This window comes from Abramis brama (genome assembly GCF_963993115.1).
Source record: "Abramis brama genome assembly, chromosome: 14".
NCBI lineage: Eukaryota > Metazoa > Chordata > Actinopteri > Cypriniformes > Leuciscidae > Abramis > Abramis brama.
The window spans coordinates 8,603,190-8,623,637 of record NC_139976.1 but is presented as its reverse complement, the minus strand read 5'-3'; the positions used below and the strand labels follow the sequence as shown (position 1 = coordinate 8,623,637).

At 36.3% G+C, this 20,448-nt stretch overlaps 2 protein-coding genes across 3 annotated transcripts in view; both read left to right on the top strand.

The window, feature by feature from the left end:
- The first annotated feature begins 419 nt into the window (after window positions 1-419).
- Window positions 420-10,326, top strand: LOC311096335 (uncharacterized protein). Of its 2 annotated transcripts, XM_084135399.1 has the most exons (16): window positions 420-639; window positions 1,645-1,749; window positions 2,180-2,255; window positions 3,307-3,463; window positions 3,538-3,583; window positions 3,682-3,740; window positions 3,874-3,909; window positions 4,004-4,056; window positions 4,255-4,387; window positions 7,463-7,680; window positions 7,774-7,819; window positions 7,958-8,023; window positions 8,129-8,188; window positions 8,267-8,355; window positions 9,234-9,328; window positions 10,141-10,326. In XM_084135399.1, the coding sequence occupies exons 1-16, from the start codon at window positions 603-605 to the stop codon at window positions 10,173-10,175; spliced, it is 1,311 nt and encodes a 436-aa protein (XP_083991525.1). In that variant the 5' UTR covers window positions 420-602; the 3' UTR covers window positions 10,176-10,326. The 2 variants fall into 2 exon arrangements, with proteins under 2 accessions (XP_083991525.1, XP_083991526.1); XM_084135400.1 differs by lacking the exons at window positions 9,234-9,328; window positions 10,141-10,326 and having other exon boundaries at window positions 467-639; window positions 7,958-8,043; window positions 8,267-8,356.
- A 747-nt stretch (window positions 10,327-11,073) lies between these two features.
- unk (unk zinc finger) overlaps window positions 11,074-20,448 on the top strand; it is a 13,307-nt gene continuing 3,932 nt past the window's right edge. The window contains exons 1-12 of the mRNA XM_084134871.1: window positions 11,074-11,329; window positions 12,843-13,052; window positions 13,140-13,316; window positions 14,067-14,197; window positions 14,318-14,453; window positions 15,572-15,689; window positions 17,722-17,806; window positions 17,963-18,183; window positions 18,539-18,604; window positions 18,699-18,867; window positions 19,667-19,765; window positions 19,903-20,088. Of these exons, the coding sequence (XP_083990997.1) occupies window positions 11,178-11,329; window positions 12,843-13,052; window positions 13,140-13,316; window positions 14,067-14,197; window positions 14,318-14,453; window positions 15,572-15,689; window positions 17,722-17,806; window positions 17,963-18,183; window positions 18,539-18,604; window positions 18,699-18,867; window positions 19,667-19,765; window positions 19,903-20,088 (1,750 nt within the window). The 5' untranslated portion in view covers window positions 11,074-11,177. The remainder of the gene's footprint in view (window positions 11,330-12,842; window positions 13,053-13,139; window positions 13,317-14,066; window positions 14,198-14,317; window positions 14,454-15,571; window positions 15,690-17,721; window positions 17,807-17,962; window positions 18,184-18,538; window positions 18,605-18,698; window positions 18,868-19,666; window positions 19,766-19,902; window positions 20,089-20,448) is intronic.

Below are 20,448 nucleotides of genomic sequence, written 5' to 3'. Positions count from 1 at the left end.
AGTTATTTACACCACTAAATAAATAAATTCCAAACCAAGCGGCTTTAATTATTATTATGCAAAAATTAAGAAAGTGTATTTAGCCAAGACAGGAGCTGTATATTTTGTATATGTGTATATTTAAAATATAAAATTTCCAAGCACAATAGCCTACATAATTTGAGATGTGATGGATAGGCTATATGTGCATGGCTACAGAAAAAATTTTTTTATGAGGATATTGTTCTCACAATTGAGAGTGTAAAAATCTATGTTTTAGATATAATAAGCTACTCTTATTATTTTTGTTGTTGTGGTGAAACAATTTAAAACAAGCTCTTCCACTGTTTGAGTAATGTTTAGAGCCTTTTGGGAACGACTCAAGTAGATTTATTGAATTAATATATCATCAATAGACATCATCTTCACCACCATACTCTATCACATGGGTTCATAAAGGGGCGATAAACTGTTTAATGTACATTTATGACGGGTGTTACTGTCACCACTGAACGTGCTTCACATTTCACTCATGAAGCAACCTTGAGGAAACAAACCTCTGATGACGGTTATTTGCATTTGCTTGTCATTGTAAGTGTGGCGGAATATGCGCGTTGACAATAATGCCATCAAAAGACCCGCTTATCGAAACACTTAAAGGTAGGTTTCATATCCCATATATCATCATATACGCATATTAGAGGCTGTATCTGACCTTCGATGTGCTGTTTTATGGTTATTGATCAGTTGTTCTGGTCTCGCAACAGATGATGAAAGGCTGTCTGAGAGCTATTAGCAGAGCCTGTTGTTGGGAGATTTAAATAGATAACGTTAGCTAGCATACTTGTCTTGTTTTGCGCACCCGTTTTGAATAAGTAATATTAAAGTGGCCACACTGGAGAGGATGTTTTGATTGCTGCTCTTTAGGATATGGTCTGAGTTACTAACGTTATATTTTCTGCATTTTTTGTAAATCTCGGGAGCCAAATACGTGGCTTAACTAACATTTGTATACTAAGTAGCCTATTTGTCTTATAAGTATTCATACTGAGTAGCCGTGCTAATAGGGGAGAAAGTCACCATGAAATCAAAATTGACTATTCTTATTTTTTTATTTATTATTGCGGCATTTTGGCTATTATAAATGATTTATTCGTGCACACATCATTATTGTTAAATGCATGTGCCCTCGTAATCTTTAACCAAAACATCTCTTCTCTGATGACTTGTTTAATGGCGCAAGGGCGGGACAACCTGTCACTCAAGTGAGTTTGCAGCAATAGCAAACCACAACGATCAATTAACAATGACAAAATCAAGTCCCAGCCTCCATTTTTTTCTTGTTCGAGAAGCCGTTTAACTGAGATTTATTTACAATAGGGAATATTGTCAATATTTAACACATTTCTCTCTGCTAGTCTAAAAACAACCAAACCACACAAAGCAAAAGCCAGTCTGGAGCAGATATGAGTGCAGCGACAGAAATTTCCTCTCTCCGCTCCAGATCCATCTAGTTTTATCATATTCCTGGCAACCATGTATGCCAGTGTGTGTTGTTTTGATCTGGTTTAATGATGCAAGGGTTATTCCACGTACCTTCATTACATTTTGTGGTTAAAAACAGAAACCTAATCATTAACCATAATCCTCCCTGTTTATTCCAAGTGTGCATTCTGAATTTGAAATCGGAGGGAACTGTGACTGACTCCAACCCACACCTGGCATCCTGCTGTGAGCTCCTGGAACTTATACTGCAAAAGGGACTACAGCGTGAGATCCACACACCAACACACACTCTCCTGTACACCTGCACATTGTCCTGTCAGCAAACACAGGGCGCAAACTCAAATATGAGCCATTATTACACCTGGCACACATTATAGGATGACATTTATTGCTGTTTAGAGATAACAAGGATGTGTCTATTGACAATATACTTTAGAAATTTGGACACACTTAACTTAATTTATGTTTCCCATGACGTTATAACCTTTTCTTTACAAAACATAGAACAAAGATAGTGAAAGGAAAAGCATCCAGCAAGTGCATGCAAAAACATTCCAGGCTAATTTTTTTTAATTATATAATTATTAGTAGCAGTTTGTCTCTTAGATAAAAATAAAAAATACAAGCAAATAAAAGTGCATGTAAAGGACAGTATTATTATATAATGAATGCTGCATGTCATTCATGTTTTTAGAGCCTGTTCTCAGCTTAGCACATAGAGATTACTGGCATTGTTTCAAACAGCTTCTACAGCACGACACATGTGGCAGGTGAGTCTTTATGCACTCATTGCTTCTCATTTTTAGCATAATTTACTATAGGGTGAAAGAAAATCTGGGATTCAAGGTCTAATTAAAGGCAGGGTAGGCGATCCGGGATCCAGAAATGTTTATTTTTTTGTTATGCTGGTTGAAAGTCTCTTCACATCCTGATAGCAATCACTAAGTTAAGTGGTCTAAAATGTATTTATATATCATCTGTGGAAGGCACAGGACCATAAAATGTTTGTCCAATCATTGTATTCGGTCCGAATGCAATGATACGATGTCCCACATGCCTGTCAACATATCTATTTCCATACCTCGGACAGACTTCTGAGGCAGCGTAACAGTTTAATGATCTACAACAAAATAGAGCGAGCTTTGGTGAAAACTAAGTAAATATTTAATGACTACAGTAGTAATTTCTCGCTAGAAATGACACCATAAGTGGAAAACAAATGTACATTACACACAAACTGACCACCAGCCGCATCTTTCAGACGCCATCTTTATTTTTGTAGCTCAAATGTCACAGAATGTAAAGCACAGTATTGTGGGATATCAAAGGCAGTTAAGGGTACATCTATGCTGCCTTCAAAAATCGATCAAATAAAGGTATCTCAGGAGACAGGAAGTGCAACTAACATTGCATTCAGACCTTGATGCCTTTCTACCTTGTAATGCGTCCTCCGAAGGCAGCATTTATCAGTTTTCGGACGCAGCCATGCTTTCAAAGCTAGCTCGCTATTGCTAGCCTCTCTGAAAATTTCCTCCCCTACCTTTAAATCCAGGACATATACAGTAATGTAGGATTTTGAAACATTTAAAACATTATGGAGTAATATAAATAAAAGAGGTATTTTAAATCTGAAATTGCTGTTTTTGTCATTCTTAAATTGTTATTCTAATAATCGCAATAACAATATATATTACATCATAATGCTCACATTTTAATACCCTGCTCTATTTAAAAAAATAACACCTTATGATTTATCACAACACACAATTTTTTTGAAAATAGTGCATCTTAATGATCAGGATGTTCTGTCTGCCCATGAAGGTTGAGCTCAGTCTCTTTGGCAGTGCAACAGACCACAGCCTGCAGCAAACTCATTACATCTCAAGGCCGAGGACGCTTCTTCATACGGCTCATGCTGATGAGGAGAACCCTGGGAAATGTAGTAAAACACCTGCTGCACACAAACAGAGTAATCGAGGTTAGTGGACACACAGAGTGATGACTGAATCTCGTCTTTTACAGAATAATCAACGTCATTTCTTTTCTTTGCAGTGGTATTGCCCTAACATTTCTATTCTTAGAAATGAGGAGTTTGTAGGTGAGTTTTTGGTTTCACAAACCATCTAAACCATCTTTAGCCGTTGTGTTGTTTTTGTTGTTGTTGCTGTAAATAGTATCCCAACTGTTTCCAAACAGAACCGTTTCTTTCGCTGTCTATGGTGTTGTCAGAAATGAACTTTAAGATCAGTATTGAGGTATGAACCACTAAGCCTGTATATTCGCTATATTATATAATATAATATATATACAATGTGCTAAATTTGAGATTTGTTGCTGTAATTTGTCGTTTTTTACTGGGAACTTCCCTCTCTGTGACTTTAATCTCAGAACTGCAGTTTCCTGGATGAAAGCTGGCTGCTCCCGGTACAATCTTAATATTCTGACATGCTTCATTTGTCTGTATGTGCATGAAGAGGTAATGTTGAACTGCATGTTGCAAACCTTGCTTGTGTTTTAGGTGTGTCAAATCTATGAAGCTGTTCCCTGTCGGGAGCTGGGAATGGTGCTCAGGTTAGCATGTCGGCATGTCTTTTCAATTCTGAATGCTGCATTTGTTCGTCATTTTAGCAATAATTTTTGTTCACATTCTGATCCCCCCCTTTTGCTGCCTGTGTTGAAAAAATCGTGCGCAAATACACAATGCAAGTTTTTGATTGTCTAGATTGATTGTCTAGTATTCCTATTCATATCCCATATTTCTTTCTAAAGGTACCTAGATGGACGCGTGTTTGTGCTGGACCTGCTTCAGGGTAGTCAAGCTCAGGCGGATATGTTTGCCGAGCCTGGTGACATCATTGATGAAATCAATGGGATATCACTGAGGAATGCTAGCAATGGGCAGGTCAGAATAAATCGTACCCATAAAATGTGTCCTGCATGACCCAACGTTCCAACATAAATATATATTAGATTGCTTCTACAGACAGCCTGATATATATTCTCTGTTTTGCCTGAATTGATTCAATAATCATGATAAGCTTCTGTGTTCCCATTGTGTTTGCTTATTCTAATACTCGTTCATCACGCTTTAAAGGAAAAGTTAATTGAAAAATTACAATTTTGTCATCATTTACTTGTTCCAACCACATATTTGTTTCTTTCTTCTGGGAAACACTAAAAGAGATGTTAGGTACAATGTTCAAGCTGCTGGTTTCCACGAAGTGGATGCTAATGCATAAATGTAAATGATAATATTAACTGCACATGATTAAAGTACCATTAAAGTTATTCAAATGATTCATAGCATTTGTGCGCTATATTCCAAGACTTATAAGGCCGTACAATAAGTGTTAGTTCACCAATTTTTTTTTATTATTCAGTCATCAATTACTCACTCTCATGTCATTCCATCTAAACCCATAAGACTTTTGTTCATCTTTGAAAAACAAATGAATATATATTCAATGAAATCTGACAGTTCAAAACGTTCATAAAGAGATCGTAAAATAAATTGTGGGTGCTCTATGTATAAGTTTGTGAGTGAATAAAAGCCTAAATTAAATTTGTTCTTCATATAAAGCAATCGTGTCTCTTCAGAAGAGTTGGATTAAACTACTTGATTCAAATGGATTTATTTTACGATCTCTTTATGAATGTTTTATAATGTTTTGGGTGACTAGACTTTCAATGGAGAGACATTAAATATCATTCATAAAAAATATCTTCATTTGTGTCGTGAAGATGAGCGAAAGTCTTATGGGTTTGGAACAACATAATTGATGACAGTATTTTCACAACTAATGTGACAGACAGACCAAAATTAAAGTTGTGTAGTGCTCAAATCTGATTTGCACCAGCATTTTAAAGTTGACATGAAATGAAAATTCACCCTATTTTCCAAATACTTGTTATTGATCTTATTGTGAACATATATGTATGTGTATCATTTGTGTAATTGTGTATCAGTTTAGTCGACCGCAAGGTCCAATCGACAACTGATGCATAGAACCAAGTCGATAATTGATAATCCGATAATCACTCGGATGTACATCACAATACAGTATAGTAGGGGTGTAACAATATATTGTGTCACAATATATCGCAATACAAAAATGCAACAATATGTATCGTGAATAGTGACAATATGTATCGTGAATAGTTCACCCAAAATAAAAATTACTATGTGAGAAAAAATTTATATAAAAGTTTTAAATAAAAGTTTTCAGAGTTTTAGTGTCAGTACTACATTAAAATATTATATATAATGTTGAATATAATGTATAATAATCAGAGGTGGACGAAGTACACAACTTCCTTACTTGAGTAAAAGTATAGATACTACTGGTCAAATATTACTCCGTTACAAGTAAAAGTTGGAAAGACCTATTTTTACTCAAGTAAAAGTACAGAAGTACTCGTTTTTAAAAATACTTAAGTATCAAAAGTAAAAAGTAAATGTCAATGCATTGTTTTATTATTGTTGCATTGTTGTATGTAATACTTAAAGGACAATTCCAGTGAAAAATGAACCTAGGGGTAATTAACACATGGTTACCGAGTCGATTGTTCCCTGGGATGCGTTTTCATGAAAAATCGAATGTAAAGAGTTTTATCTCTAAAAACAGATTAGCTTATAACGCTAGTATATGGGGCACAGAGTAAGTAAAAGTAAATCGCTAGTTAATACCACTAACAAGGCTCAAAATAGCCTCACACTAACACGGTAGCATAATGAGGGTCCCTACATGCAAACCGAAGCATTGAGAACTTTGTAAGTGTACAGACAGTTTAATAAGAAGAGACTTTATAAAGACAGTACATTACGCGTTAACAGGCAGCAGGCATCTTGGAAAACAGTCTCAACTAATCGAGTCACGAACGCCGCGCTACGTTATATTTCACAAACGTAATTCCTATCGACCAGCTCACTTAGCACGGCGTTCGTGACTCGATTAGCTCCAAAAAAGTGACAAAAGTCGCATTTAGAAAACCAATCCAACGTTGAAAATGAAAATCAGGTTTATGTCAGAATCCAATGTCAGATTGACGTTGATCTCCAACGTTGGACAGACGTTGCATTGTGGTTGAAAATGAAAATCGGGTTGACGTCAGAAACCAACATCAGTCGGGTTCTGACGTCAACCCGACTTTTATTTTCAATCAATATCCAACGTCAATCTGACGTCAGGTTCTGATGTCAATCAGATGCAGGGTTCTGACGTCAACCCGACTTTCATTTCCAACCAAAATGCAACCCCTGCAACCAAAATCATCCACTGACTGATGTTACTTTCTACTCAAGGACCTTGACAGAATTGTAGTGGAGTAAAAAGTACGATATTTGTCTTTCAAATGTAGTGAAGTTAAAGTAAAAAGTTTCCAGAAAAAATAATACTCAAGTAAAGTACAGATACTCAAAAAGTGTACTTAAGTACAGTACTCAAGTAAATGTACTTTGTTACTGTCCACCTCTGATAATAATGCAATAGGGGAATATCTGTGTAAAAAAGTGGCCTACATTATTTTAAATGTATCTAGTCAGTGACAGAGAAACATATTTGTCTAAAATAACTCTGTATTTTCAGCTTCAGAATCATGAATATTTTTATTCTGGTGTCTCTATTGTCCTGTGCTTTGGGATTCCAGCACCAAGTCCAAGAATATTCATTTATACACACAATGTAATATCAAATTTATCAGTTTAATAAACAGTAATTTTTTTGTTAACCTTTTATCATATGTCTTGGAGTATCGCAATAATATCGTATCGTGAGTTCAGTATTGTGATATGTATCGAATCATGACATGAGGGTATCGTTACGCCCCTACAGTATAGTATAAAAGATCTGTCACTACTTCTATCACATCGCGACTTTAAAATATGTCTCTGCAAATATGAAAAAAAAAAAAAAATCAACAAAGGTACTGTAAAGACCAATATCTGACTGACAGGCCACACACTTTCCCCCCTCCAAAGGCAGGTGTGGTTTTGTCTAAGCTGAAGGGTCAGCCACTTTCCATTCACTTTATACGTTGGAGAGGAGAAGATGGGTCCATCTATCAGCCGCTGGTCAAACACTTACGGAAACTCAAACAGGAAAAACCCTCGCTTCGGTTTGGCCCAAAACCCTCCTCTCAGCAGGACAGAGCTGCGGGCCAGAAGAGAGGGCAGACGCAGTGTATGAAAGACGGCAGGTACTCTCAATAAAGACTTCACGCGTGTTTGCAATTGTATTAGTCACAAATACCATAAACAGTCTGGCCTGTTTGATCGTGTTTCATTAACAGGATCCTGTACGCTGTACACCTCTTAGGAAAAGCAAACATAGGAACGGTACAGTAGTTGTGTAAACATCTCTCTTTATGGTGCTCTTGCTTCGCTTTAATCCATGCATGTGTATTATTTGAGTCAATATGTGATCCTAAATAGTGTGATTATTGAATATCAATGTTATTTTTGTTTAATCTTAAGTGTGGAGGTAAGGAGGTTCTGCAGCATGCCATTCCTGAGGTTCTGGAGAGCAAACAGGCAAGAAAGGTACATCTACAATTAATCAAGTGAGTTTTATGTAAAGAGATATATGTAAGCTAGTTGTGACATCTGTATGATTTTTCATGCATTCTCTCTGATTTTGTCATACAGGAAGTACTGCTGGATGTAAAGGAGACTCATCTTACCTGCATAGAGAAGTCCAATAAGCAGGTTTGTATTATTCAGTGTTATATTTGTATAACTATGTAAGGTGTATAATTTTAAGCCGAAGTCTCTCCTTTTGATTAGGAGCTGTTTCAACACCACTTCCCTGAGATATCATGTGTTGGGAGGTTTGGAAGCCAACCTGATTTAACCATTTTTGCTTTCTGTTTATTGTAAGTATACTTTGAGAAACTGTTGTATAATAGATGTCTATTCATTTATAAGTAATTAAAATGAGATGAATGGCATGCTGTTTTATGTCAAGCTTTCTTTCTGGAAATATCAAATGTTTCTTTTTTTAAAGTCGGGCTTTCAGTATTTGATAGAGTGTTGGAATTTGAATAAATGCCGGGCGGATTATGAGCCCATACACATAAGAAATATATTTGAAATATATTTTCAGAATATATTTTGAAATATATTTTTGGAATATATGCAAATATTCGAAATTGGCCCAATAAATATATTTTGGTTAAATATATGTAAATATATTTTTTATTTTTGTGAAAATATATTTTAGTTAAATATGTCAATATATTTATATGTCAGTATATTTACTAACAACATATATGTTCATATATGTTTTAACTTTTGCAAATTGTTTCATTTGAAATATATTTTGAAATTTAAAAAGTTAACATTTTCACAAACAACACATTTTCAAAAAAATTTTTTTTTTAATTTTTATTTATTTCATTTTAAATCTGAGTTCAGCTATTTTTGAGTTGACAGCTATATATTTTGTCATATATTTTACATTACATATTATAAATGTAAATATATTTCACACTTAACATCATATATTTTTGTTATATTTCAGAATATATTGATAAATATAAGTGAACAACAATGCAAATATATTTCAATGTATTTGGAATATATGCCACATATATTTTTGACACTTTAAAATATATTTCAGTATATTTTTTTGCTGTATGGGAGTTTACGGTATTAGATTACCGTTTATCTGCATTCCATTTCCTTCCAGGCTTTGTGTTTTTGAACTTGGATTTTCTTGGACATTCAGTACTAAACATTTAATTGGTTTCAGGGATTCACCACAGGCAGGAAAACCAACAGGCTTCTGTTGTGTGGTCCTGCAGGCTGCCACAAGTAGTGAGTGTGAAGAGATTGTTAACCGTATAGGTGAGTTTGAAACCACCTTAATTCACAGTGTTAAAGGAACACTCCACCGTTTTTTGAAATAGGGCTTATTCACCTTCTTTCCTACATTTAGATAGGTGGGCAAATGCATTTTTGTCTCAGTGCATGCATTGTTTTAGTTTGACAGGGTCGGCGCTAGCTTAGCTTAGCATAATGAATGGAATCCTTTGTTGCCAGCTAGCATGTCCTGAGTAAAAGTGATATAAAAAAATAAAAAAAACACCTAATTACTTCTTGTGGCCTGCGTATTCACAACAAGTACAAATAGCGATGCAGATTAACACTAGGCGATTTCCTAGGCAGATATTGACTTATATATTAAGGACTATATTAGGGGGAAGCACAGGCGAAGCACTGCTACTTGGGCGTGATATCTCTGCGCCCAAGTAGCAGTGCTTCGCCTGTGCTTCCCCCTAATATAGTCCCAAGTCAATATCTGCCTAGGAAATCGCCTAGTGTTAATCTGCATCACTATTTGTACTTGTTGTGAATACGCAGGCCACAAGAAGTAATTAGGTGGTTTTTTTTATTTTTATATATCACTTTTACTCAGGACATGCTAGCTGGCAACAAAGGATTCCATTCATTATGCTAAGCTAAGCTAGCGCCGACCCTGTCAAACTAAAACAATGCATGCACTGAGACAAAAATGCATTTGCCCACCTATCTAAATGTAGGAAAGAAGGTGAATAAGCCCTATTTCAAAAAACGGTGGAGTGTTCCTTTAAAGTTATAAAAGGTTTCGTATTTCAAACGTCAATCACAAGTAATTTGTGTATTTTTTCCCCCCACAGCTGCTGGGTTTAAACATACAGAATGGTTTGTATGAAACCCTAGAACTTAAGTGGACTGGACATCTTTTGTAGTTTGCATCATGTGTTTTTAACGCTATGTATTGTTATATTCTAATGTATTATAACAATATAGTTTATTGTTTGTATTAGTATATATGATAGATAAAACCTTATTGTAATACCCTGTATTTGTGCTATGTTGTTTTGATAGAAATACATGATGAAACACAGAGTCAGTCAGATTTCATGCCTTTATTACTTTGTCACTGTTATATAATACACAACTATTTTAAAACACTTTTAAAACAACAAGAAATTTAAATTACCACTAAATTAAATGCACACACAGGGGTCCAAGAATATCGAAAATATATTTGATGTATTTATTTATGCATTTAAACCTGGAAATAAACAAGGTTGTAGGATTTTTAAAAAGACAAATTGTCATACAATTAATAAGGAATTAACATTCTCTAATCAAATAAGTAAATGTATGTCACTGAAACTCGATATATATATATTTTAAAAAATATATAATATTTTTGCTTCCATCGAGGCAGAATTTTAAAATTTTAAATATTTTAAGTGTAAAAATAAAAAGCAAACATCCTTAATTTGTTATTTAGTTAGTATTTTTATGAAGAAATCAATATCACGTTTGGTGGGCTTTATTTGTGACTTTGAATTTGAAGCACATCTCGCTCTTGGTTTGGGGATTTACCTCTGTTCATTATCTCTGACTTCACTCTCCTACGACCAAGAACGAATCGTTCTTTTGACTTGATTCATTTCAATGAATCAGTTGAGCCGGTTCACACAATAGGTCTTAACCATTCCTGTACGCATCGAACTGAACAGTCCTAGTGGTGCTCGAATCAAACTGTTCGAAAGAATCGATTCTCGCGCTACTAAAACGTCATCACAATGGCCCGGAATTTCCTCTTTGCCAGATCTGGCGCATGCGCACATCGAAAAAGAATGCGGACTTCGCAGCTCTCCCAATATTAAACTGTTTGATGGCCATAAATCGATAAATCATGTCGAAAGCACCATCTCAGCCCGGTTCTTCGGGTCCGGCTGCCAACCTGGGACCTTCATCGTCCTCCTCCTGCTCCTCACCCTCGGCAGGTGGCACGACGTCCCCCGCTAACGTGCTGCACGCACAGCCCGAGAAACCCCAGCACTACACGTACGTAATGAAACACCTTTACACCCACCTGATTACACATGCAAATCACATATTTCATGCATCGCTAATTTTACACGCCTCTAATGCGTATTTGTGGGCTCTGGTGATGAGCTGGATCAAGAGTTGTGTTTTGTGGAGGCCTAGCAGTGTAATGTTTTGAAAGATACACTTGAGCATCCTGGCAAGAGGTCCGGTGATTTGTAAACACAATAAAGGCAAGCTATACAATGCTTAGTCTGATATGTTATGGATAGTGAAATTGTGGTTTAAGTTACATCCGATATTTTGATCTCTGCTTCATTTAACTGATGATGAAGCACCACACAAGTAACGTTAGGTTCCCACATTTTATGACCAACGCATTTGCCTGATTTTGTCATACACTTCCTAGTCATTTACTACTGCAAAATTATCAATGAAAATTGAACAAAGAGGAACATTTAGTTGGTAAAGCTTTTTATAGCTGAACACAACCAAAACATTTATATTCACTATAGACTTTTCAAAGACATTTTAAGATTTTATTAATTTACATCAGGGCTTTAACCACCATTGACATGGACAGTATTCAAGCATAACCAGATAAATACTATATAAATCACTCACTATAGTGGTTTATATGACATTGCCATGTTATTTTACAATTTCATGAGTGATTACTGGGTAAGGTTTTTAAATTGAGGAGATATTGCAGCTAAGCATAACTAGACACACACACTTACATATATATACACTGCCCGGTCAAAAAAAAGTAGGCGTAACTGTTTGGATTTAAATAGGCAAATGCTTGAGAGTCAATGATTTGATCAATATTGCAGTGATTATGTTTCTGGCATGTTATATGTTTGGCAACAGTTCATCTAACCCTAATTGACGGAGTGTGTAGCTTTTCATTTCTTAAACAACCATGTAGAAAGACACATCGTGATTCATCATCAGGCTCAAATTGTGAAAGAATGGTTGGGGGGAACATGAAGAATCATTTTCACACATGAATTGGCACCTCTGAGTCCAGACCTTAAATTCATTGAAAGTCTTTGGGATGTGCTGGAGTGCTCGACTCTTGCATTGTCAAGATCTTAACCAAAAATGTATGCGCTTCTTGATGGAAATAACATCACAACATTTATGCTCCCTCCCAAGCATTCTTTCACAAAGCTACACACTCCATCAGTTAGAGTTAAGAACTGTTGCCAAACATATAACATGCTAGAAACACAATAATGATCCAGTCATAGACTCTTAAGCAGTTGCCTATTTAAATCCTTTGTTTTTGACCGGATAGTGTGTACATAACTGTATATATCACAATTACACAATTTTCTATGACTGTGCGATGCCTGAAACAGGCCAAATCATATAGTGCAAATCTTTTGCAGTAGTGTTAGTCCAACATGTTCATGTCTAGGTACATTGTCATGCAGTGTTTTGTCAGTTCAGGTTGTAGCCACACCCCTTTAATCTGTCCTTGCGCTTTATCTTCCTTAATCTTTCCCCTCTTTCTCTGTTTAAGGTATCTGAAGGAGTTTAGGACGGAGCAGTGTCCCCTATTCGTGCAGCACAAGTGCACTCAGCACCGACCCTTCACCTGCTTCCACTGGCACTTCCTGAACCAGAGACGGCGGAGGCCGATTCGCAGACGAGATGGAACTTTTAATTACAGCCCTGATGTGTACTGCGTTAAGTACGACGAGGGCGCAGGGAGTTGTCCCGATGGAGATGAGTAAGAACCAGCAGATACTCAGTTTTTTAAGCCACAGTGTCTGCATTTATGTTGATATCTGTCTCTAATTTACTTATTTATTTCCAGGTGTCCGTTTTTGCACCGAACAGCCGGAGACACGGAGAGGCGGTATCACCTGCGATACTATAAGACTGGCTCCTGCATCCACGAGACCGATGGGAAGGGCCACTGCAGTAAGAACGGCCCTCACTGTGCCTTTGCTCACGGCTCCCATGACCTCCGTAGCCCTGTCTATGACATCAGGTAGGGACCAGGGAGCTGACTTTTAAAGCAGTAGTTCATCTGAATATGAAAATTGTCAACATTTATTCATCGTATCGTTCCAAAACCTATATTCGTTCTCTTCTGTGACACACACACTCACAAAAAAGAGTTATTTTGAATTGAAGTCATTAATTGTATTGCATCCACATTTATTATTATGATTCACAACCATGTACTTTGGCATCGATAAGATTTTGTTCATATTTTTGAAAAGTCTCTTATGCTCACCATGGCTGCGTTTATTTGATAAAAAATACAGTAATATTGTGAAATATTATTACAAGCTAAAGTAATTTTAAAATAATGTTAATCATTTTTATTTTATTTTATGTTATTTATTCCTTTGGCAAATCTAAATTGTCAGCATCATTACTCCAGTCTTCAGTGTCACATGATCCTTCAGAAATCATTCTAATATGGTGCTCAAGAAACATTTATTTTTATGTTGAAAACATTTGTGCTGCTTAATATGTATTGTGGAAACCGTGATACTTTTTTCAGGATTTTTTAATTCTTTGTTTGATTAGAAAGTTCAAAAGAACAGCATTCATTTGACATAAAAATCTTTTAACATTATTATTATCTTTACTGTCACTTTTGCCACTGTCACTTTTGATCAATTTAATGCATTCTTGTTGAATAAAAGTAGATTTTTTTTTTTTTTTTTTTTTTATCGTACTGACTAATTTTTTCTTGGTCTGACATTTATATTTTAAATTTCTTGTTCAGAGAGGTTCAGGTGTTAGAAGCCCAAGCTGCGACTGGATTGGTTGAGGGAACATCTGGAGAAGGGCAGTCAGGAGTTGTGGCCAGCACTGCACTCATAGAAAAGACCCTGAGTGAAGATCCACGCTGGCAAGGTAAAATCAGCCTCTATACATACATACATACACACACTCGACTTGAATATGAACTAAAATGTCACTTTACACATTTGTGTCATTCTTCATGTCCTTCTTTGCCCATTTCTCTTCATGCAGACAACAGTTTTGTGCTCTCCCACTACAAGACTGAGCTTTGCAAAAAACCTCCTCGGCTGTGCCGTCAGGGCTATGCATGTCCCTACTATCACAACAGCAAAGACCGCAGACGGAGCCCTCATAAGCACAAATACAGGTCTGAACAACAAGTACTTCATTGTATAGAAATCATTTCCATACAACAACAGTTCAGGCTGATGAAAAAGGGACAGAAATGCTATATTTTATATTCCAAGTGAAGAAAAGACCTAGATTTAAGCTGTTATTCCCTAATATTCTTCCCCTCTGCCAAAACTCTCATTTGCTTTCAAAAAGAATGGAAATGGATCCTGACAGCTTTGGTTCTCTGTGTGTGTTTCATGTAAAAGTGATCATAAAGTTTGGAATGATGTAGTGTGGTGATGCACTGAAATTCTAATAACCAAAAATATTCAGCAGAAACAGCAGTTTTGATTTCTGGTGAAATAGTTTTGGAGGGCCGAAACAGTGACGTTTAATATCGTTTCTCTCCAATGATGTTTGTCTCTAAAAAGTCCGTAGTTTTACCTACTGCACAAACTGAATCACGCATGACGCTCGTGGTGTTTTTTTTATTCGTGTTTTAATTTACATAGTATACAAGTTATGTTGTACAGCACCTTTTTTGACAGAAACAAATTTTTGTTTTAAATTTGATTACATTTTTAAACAGATTTATAAATTGTTAAAGTTGTATGAATTAATTTTACTAGACACCATTTTTGATTATATATTAATTAATTTTATTTCATTCATGAAATTAAGTCTAATAATATCCAATATATATATATATATATATATATATATATATATATATATATATATATATATATATATATATATATATATATATATATATATAAACGGTTTTGGTTTTTGGCCAAGTGCATCCTGAATTTTCAGTTTCTATTCTAGATTCCCAAACTTTTTGGTCAGCAGAACTCCTTTGACCTAAAATATTTACTTGAAATAACTTTTAAGTTAATATGTATGTAATTTAACAACACATTCACATTTCACTGATGTTAGTTAACTGTTACATGACATGTAACAAACTATTTAAGCGTATTTTAGTTTGATCGTTTTTATTTTACAGTTATTCTGAACTATTCCTTTTAAAAATATTAAAAAATCTGATCGCTATGTGTGCAGTTCCATTTTAATGAACTTAATTTCCTGCTGTGTAGGATGGTGGCAGACATCTTCCATGCTAATCATGTTTGTTTGTTCTTGAAGAGCCCTGCCGTGTCCCTCAGTGAAGCACAGTGACGAGTGGGGAGACCCCAGTAAGTGTGAGAGCGGAGAAAGCTGCCAGTACTGCCACACGCGGACAGAACAGCAGTTCCACCCGGAGGTATTTCACACTCAATCTAATGGAGCTGGACTCTGTTTAACATCAACATTTACTTAATGAACAAGGACATTTATGTTCTTGCGCACTTATGAACCTGATCTAATAAAACTGTGCCTATTTGATTATGCTAAGCTTGTAATGCTCATTAAGGCTGCTATTTTGTTTGGCCCTTTGGCTTAAGACTGGCCACAATTTAACTAAAATGAGAGAATACATTTGTAAATCATGGCCACAACTTACTAAAATAAATGAGAGAACAAATTTGTGGCCATGATATACGTTTTTGTCCACATGTCATGTGTGGGGCTGTTATAATTAATATGAAACTGATTTAGAGGATTTTTACAAATATTTTTAAATTCTACCCAATTAAATATTTTAGACCTTGGCATGTACAAAATGATTATTCTGTATAAAAGTGCCTATGGCGTTTTAAACAGTTGTTAAGGAGGCAGTTGTTAAGTTAAATATAAAAAATCTTGTCGTTTTAACTTTTTTTAATGCTTGTTTTATCTTATTTTAAATCATTTTAAGTTATCTTGATGCCTCTTTGTGTGCTTTCTGAGGCCCCCTTGTTGAGAACCATGATTATACACTATTGTAGAGAACAGGGTGTCCGCGCGGTAGTAAAAAGAATCTACCAAAATTAAGGTCCTTGAAAGGTAGTAAAAGGTAACAAACGCAATTTGACTTGGTAGTAAATTTTTTATCACCACCTCAATATATGAGTTTCCATTTTTTTGCTTAATATTTGTGTCTCCATATTTTAACTTCATCTAGCATAATTTAAAAAATATATACGGTGCTAACAACAGGACCTGACGGGCTCGATATTAACGCTTGTCTGGGACAAGTGGATTTTTTGAAGGGACAAGTAAAAGAGAATTTTACTTGCCCGATCGGACAAGTAGCCTGATTAAACGTCAATAACAAAAAAAATAACTAGGGAATCATTTATTGTAAATTGCGATCGATAGTGGATAAGTATTACTGACGGTAACAAGGTTGCGCTGTTGAGGCTCGCGCAGCCTCTCGAGGAGAAATCCAAACAAATGTAAACTCAGATTAAACTCAGTTAACAACATACTGCCAGTGCCACAATTCAACATGTGTTCTAATATTTTTAACATATGATACAGTTTAGCAACCTCACACGACGAGTGCTGTTTTCTTGAGTACCATCACGACTGAAAATGTGACATTGCTTTTGTTCAATACAGTTCAATAAACAGTTCAAATGAAGTCACTTACATTTTAGACACAATATTGCCTGTTTTTGTTCTGTTTCAGCAGCAAAAATAGTTCCAAACAAAGATCACAGCAGAACCGTAACGCATCTCACAGCAACAGGTGTGAGATATAACTTTAAAGGTGCAGATTTAAATATATCAGAGATGATTGAACACAGATATTTCTTCAGAATAAATTATATTTACAGCACACACACACCAAAAAAAATCCGGACAAGCAACTTTTTTACTCGGACAAGTGAATGACAGATTTCGGAGTTGGAGTTGATAGCAATGACAAAGTGCCAAGGTTATTATTCACCTTATTAGGGCTAAGGGCTATGGTTAGGATAACTCAAGGGTTAGGGTTAAGATAAGGACAACTGAAACTCAACTCGACACTACAAAAAAAAACATAATTGACAATGACAATACTTAATGATCACAATTAAACATTAGTGTACCTAATATGTATGATGGGTGTGACAGTGTCACACTTATACCTTATAGTAAGTAGTAAGTTGTGCTTTGCATACCCCTCCCACCCCCCCACACCCCCCAAAAAGGGCTGCTGCTTGATGTCGTGTTGGTAGTAAAAAATATTGTGGAGGTGGTAAAAAAGGTAGTAAAAGGTAGTAAATTCATCTCTATGATTCCTGCATATACCCTGGAGAAGAAACCAAACCACCCAGAACACCCTAGCAACCGCATAGCAACTCCCCAATATTTGTTTGGTGCTTTTAAATAAGCAAGCACCGCTAGCATTTTCTTATTTTCCTAATAATTAATGTTTTCCTCCACAGATCTACAAATCCACCAAATGCAATGACATTCAGCAGAGTGGCAACTGTCCCAGAGGGCCGTTCTGCGCTTTTGCTCATTTAGAAAGTAAGGATACATTTTGGAATGTTATGTGATGACACTATTTACACTATATTGTACATTGTATTGGATGTTTTATATCTGTTGTAAATGTGAATGATGGTGTGAAGTAGTTAATTTTGGTATATATCATGAATGTGTCGTTTCCGTTTTGCTTCTCAGAAGTAAGTGTCAGTGATGAGCAGCTGGCCGCACAATGCAGTTCACCTCTTGCAACTTCCTGCCCCAATACCTTTGAAGACTTCTGCCAGAGTGGCCCGAGTGCCACCACAGAGGAAGGGCTGCTGGGAAGGGTTCTGTTTGAAGAGTCCTCCAGTCTTGATGCCTGTCTAGGGGGAGAGGGGGGTTATGGGAAAGCCCCTGGGTTTGAGAGGGAAGACCAGGTAAAGCAATAACACTTTCTTAATTCTTTTATTTGAAGGCCTCAGTTTGAAGGCATTGGTATTCTTGGCACAAACACATGGTTTTCTCTGTCATGGAAAACTTCAAGAATTTAAAAATGATGATTTCCAGGCCAGGAGAAGTCATAAAAATGAGTCATCCCAAAGTTTACAAAGTCAAATTTTTGCTCTGCTCTATAATATTTAAATGGCTAGAAATGCGTTACTGTTCAAGTTGATGACATTTGAGTGAATTCCAAGGATTAATGCTTCACATAACAAGTTGAAATCTCCATAAATGGAAAAACAAGTTTTTTTTTTTTGTTCTATTATAACAATTTTCATATCTTTCATACAGGCCAAATATAGAAGTTTTTCAATGGAACATCGCAGCAGAGATATTTCCTCCATGCATAGCAAACAGGTATTAGTCACAATGATTCAAAACAGACAAACATAAATGAAAATTGCAAATAGGCCAAGCACCTTTTGTATTATTCCATATTGTGTGTTTTCAGGATTTGTTGGTGTTTCTGCCCGTCGGCAGTCCTCTCAGTATGTCCTCCAGCGTACCCTCCAGCCTGGCAGCCACCCCACCCAGCCCTGCACCCCCCGGCCTCTCTTCAGGCATGAACGCCAACGCTCTTCCTTTCTACCCTACAAGTGACACAGTGGAGTCTGTAGTGGGTGAGTGATTAGTCAGGGAGATAGTACACCCTAAAATTAAATTATGTTACTAAATATATAAGGTACAATATGTAACTTTTGGCCTTTTTAGCATTTAAAAAAAATTAAACCATGAATTTTGCAGGAGAACATGTATTATACTTCAGCTCTGCATGACTGTGCTGATGAATACAGTTCTTTCTCATGACTAAAAAAGAGAGAGAGAGATATTATACTACTGCTCATAAAACATTCACTACTAGACTTAAGAGATCTGCACAATCTGACTAGATGTTAGATCTGAAGATGTTACAGTAGCTTTACCCAATAATAGACATGGTCCTTCCTTGAAAATAAATTCCAATACAGCGCTTCAACAAGCATAATGAGATGACCCTTCACATTAGATAATGTTTTACAATGAACTCTGTTAGAGAGCTACATATGACAATTTATCTGTTCAATAAAATACATTACTCACCTGTTGAGTACTAAAAACACCATCTCCGCTTCACCTTTACAGCATTTCAAATCCCTTAGTTCTCGCCATCTCCGAAAAGCCAAGCCAATGTTGGTTCGTGTTTTATTACGAGCTCTGTCGCGTTCTCTTTTTGTCAGCAGACTCTCCTCTGTTTGCCGTTTGTTAAAAATGGGTGATTCCTCAGAAGTTGGAGATTTAGCTGCTCCATGTCAAGCTTTCTCGCTCATTGTGACACACAATACATACAAATACATTTAAATATACCTTGAGCTTTACTATTGAGTAGAATTATGAATGTTCTGTATGTTTAAAACAACATATATTTCTCCTCTTCACTAGAATCTGCCCTGGATGATCTGGACCTGAATGACTTTGGAGTCTCAGCTCTTGAGAAAAGTCTGGAGGGTTCGGCTCTACCTAGTATGGGCCTCATGTTAGGTTGGTGACGACTTTAACAGTCTTATCAAAAAAAGATGATAGGATAGCGTTGCTGCTGTAAACTGTAGTGTCATAACCTCAGAAATTCAGCTTTGACATCCATCTTCAATTCTGTTTTTGTTATTCTTTTTCCACAGGAGGCAGTCAGTTACAGAGTTCAGCACCGGTCAACATCCCTGGCTCCCTGAGTAGCCCATCGTCTTTCAGATCACCCTCACCTTCTCCACCAATCAGAGCTCACCATTCGCCATTCCTCTCAACGCAGTTGCAACAGCCCAGCCAATCAGAGAGCAGCTTTTTGGGGACCTCCCATGGTTCTTTAGGTTTGTGTTATTTTTATGGCAGCTGACTTGGTTAATGATGTGTTAAAGGGATAGTTCACCCAAAAATGAAAATTACCCCATGATTTACTCACACTGAAGCCATCCTAGGTGTATGTGACATTCTTCTTTCAGGCGAATATAGTCAGAGTTATATTAACAAATGTCCTGGCTCTTCCAAGGGAGTGAATGGGCACCATTTTTTTGAAGTCTATTCAAGTGCATCTATCCATCATAAAAGTGTCCCAAACGGCTCCGAGGGGTTAATAAAGTCCTTCTGAAGCGAAGCCATGCGTTCTTGTAAGAAAAAATTCCATATTTAAAACTTTATCGACCAAAATAACTACTTTCCGGCAGACGGCC